The sequence below is a fragment of the Myotis davidii genome, unplaced genomic scaffold, assembly GCF_000327345.1.
Source record: "Myotis davidii unplaced genomic scaffold, ASM32734v1 scaffold46, whole genome shotgun sequence".
NCBI classification, from domain to species: Eukaryota; Metazoa; Chordata; class Mammalia; order Chiroptera; family Vespertilionidae; genus Myotis; species Myotis davidii.
In genome coordinates this window covers 5,644,585-5,645,395 of record NW_006383006.1, presented here as the reverse complement: position 1 = coordinate 5,645,395, position 811 = coordinate 5,644,585, and the positions used below count along the sequence as shown (strand labels likewise).

The window sequence follows — 811 nt, the reverse complement described above, 5'->3', positions numbered from 1 at the left end:
CGCACCTCCCCCCCTTGCCTGGTTCTGTCTTTGTGTATCAGAACCAGCGCTTCTAGAGTTAGCTGGCTTTGGGGCTGTTTGCTGGGACTGTGCGATCATTCTCACCCTCTCCAACCCCCACAGGCCTGGCCAAGTTGCCTCCTGGTCAGAGCCAGCTCAGGGGACAAGGAGAACAGTGGGGTGGGGAGGGGGGACCACTCACTTTGCCTTTGGGGAGGTGGCAGGCACTGAGGGCAGCTTCTACCCGCTTTCGGTCAGCAGGACACATCTGGAAAAAACTAAAGGAGCAGAGGAAGGCGTGAGACAAAGAGAGGAGCCGTGCCTGGAGAGAGAAGGCTGTGGAGAGCTGGGTGGAAGTGTGGGGAGGGAACGGGGGAGACGCACTTCTTCACAGGAATCTTCCCTTCAGGGTTGAGCTGCATCTTGAGCTTCACCAGGCTGGTGGGCAGAAAGCAGCCGGTCAGGCCCTGGGCTGGCACACTCAGCGCCCCCTTAGGCCAGCCAGGCAGGCACTTACATCTTGTCCAGGAAGGTGGTGCGGGGGGCGTTGGCTGTCAGCGGGTGCTTCACCAGCGCCAGTATATCCTCAGCCCAGTCCTGCAGGACCCCAGACCACAGCAGTCAGGCCCCTGACCTCAAAGGTGACCACGCCACCCCCCGGCCCAGGCCTGTCTCTGAGGAAGCCCAGGCCATGCCCAGGGCCGGGCCCGAGGCCCAGTGACCCCAGTGCACCTTGCCCACGTTCTCCTTGTAGGAGACGAAGTTGTGGAAGGTGAGATCCACCATGTCCGGGCCAGACACCACAGTGAGT

General features: G+C 61.7%; 1 protein-coding gene across 1 annotated transcript in view; it reads right to left on the bottom strand.

The window, feature by feature from the left end:
• Window positions 1-811, bottom strand: part of PLCB2 (phospholipase C beta 2) — a 22,065-nt gene that overhangs the window by 16,102 nt on the left and 5,152 nt on the right. Inside the window, exons 4-7 of the mRNA XM_015557533.1 lie at window positions 733-811; window positions 518-597; window positions 385-438; window positions 203-278 (exon numbers count right to left, since the gene is read on the bottom strand). The exon at window positions 733-811 is cut by the window's right edge and continues 65 nt beyond it. Coding sequence (XP_015413019.1) covers window positions 203-278; window positions 385-438; window positions 518-597; window positions 733-811 — 289 coding nt within the window. The remainder of the gene's footprint in view (window positions 1-202; window positions 279-384; window positions 439-517; window positions 598-732) is intronic.